Source organism: Nematolebias whitei, chromosome 1 (genome assembly GCF_014905685.2).
Source record: "Nematolebias whitei isolate Nwh7 chromosome 1, NemWhi1, whole genome shotgun sequence".
NCBI classification, from domain to species: Eukaryota; Metazoa; Chordata; class Actinopteri; order Cyprinodontiformes; family Rivulidae; genus Nematolebias; species Nematolebias whitei.
In genome coordinates this window covers 36890789-36892096 of record NC_056498.1, presented here as the reverse complement: position 1 = coordinate 36892096, position 1308 = coordinate 36890789, and the positions used below count along the sequence as shown (strand labels likewise).

General features: G+C 39.3%; 1 protein-coding gene across 1 annotated transcript in view; it reads left to right on the top strand.

The window, feature by feature from the left end:
- Nucleotides 1–1308, top strand: part of dnah2 (dynein, axonemal, heavy chain 2) — a 121179-nt gene that overhangs the window by 107631 nt on the left and 12240 nt on the right. Inside the window, exon 65 of the mRNA XM_037677468.1 lies at nucleotides 901–1052. Coding sequence (XP_037533396.1) covers nucleotides 901–1052 — 152 coding nt within the window. The remainder of the gene's footprint in view (nucleotides 1–900; nucleotides 1053–1308) is intronic.

The following is a 1308-nucleotide window of genomic DNA, read 5'->3' as shown; positions in this document are numbered from 1 at the left end:
TGCTAAAAACGTAGCTGAAAAGTTAGAACAAGCTTAAATTAGCAGAAGAAAGCAGAAATAACACGTTTTCAATACTAGACTGAAGAAGCAGACATGAGCACAAAAAGTGGAATTTATTGGAAAAAAATTAGCACAAAAAAAAACAGCTGAAAAGTAGCTGAAAAAGCAGGAAGAACTTTAAATTACCAGAAGGAAGTGGAGAGAGCACGATTTTGCTGAATTAGGCTGAAAGAAGTTGGAATTATAGCAAAATTAAGTGGAATTAGCTGAAAAAGCTAAAATTGCCATAAAACCAGCTAAATAGTAGCAGAAATAACTGAAACTATCAGAAAGGAGCTGAAAGGAGTGTAACAAGCTAAAAAGTTAGAAGAAGCACAAAAATATTTTAGGTAGCAGAAAGAATCTGAAATGAGCACAATACAGCTGGAAAAAACAGATCACATTGGCTGAAAAGTTTAAATTTGCACAAGGAAGCTGAAAGAAGCTGAAGGAAGCTGAAGCAGAACAAAAAGTGAAAGGAGCAGTAAAAGCTTGTAAAACAGATCTAAAGATCTGAAGGAGGTAAAATGAGCTCAGTTCATTTTCTATGAGGCAAAAAGTGGCAGAAAAGACTAAATATTTCAAAAAGCTGAAGTTGCAACAAAACTGAAAGTTACAGCAACGTTCTCCTGAATGAGCTGAACGTTTTTTATTTATGAAGCGTTGAAGTAGCACAAAAACTGTGGAACGAGACAACGTACAGAAGAAAAATGTTTCACAATAATCCGAACGCTTCGTAAACATTCACACAGTTGAATCAGCCCTGAGTGGAATGACCAGTGCTTCTACGTAACATCACCACTTCATACGTTTATATCATTGGGTAAGTTTCAGCGAGTCTGTCCCTTCTGCTTTTTTCAGGTCCTAGAGCTGTTGGGAGACATCCGGGGGAAGATCCCAGCTCTGATCGACTGCGACAGAACCAGGACCCTCCTGCAGGAAAAACCCTCGCCCCTCAACGTGGTCCTACTGCAGGAGATCCAGAGATACAACTCTCTCCTGGAAACCATTGTGTATGATCTGGCTCCTTTTACTTTCTCTGTCCCATTCCTTATTTGTGAACCGGGTGTAGATAATCTGCAATAATCCATAAGTATTGGCAGAACTTTAAATCCAGGAAACACGCCGTTACGTAGGAGCGCACGTCAGAGTTAGCAACAGTTAGCAGATCTGCAGCAAACGTGTTTCGGTTGATGCTTACATAAAACTGCTTTTCTCTCTGCAAGAACCATTAGCTTTTAATGGCAGATAAATTTGACAGTCATCAGC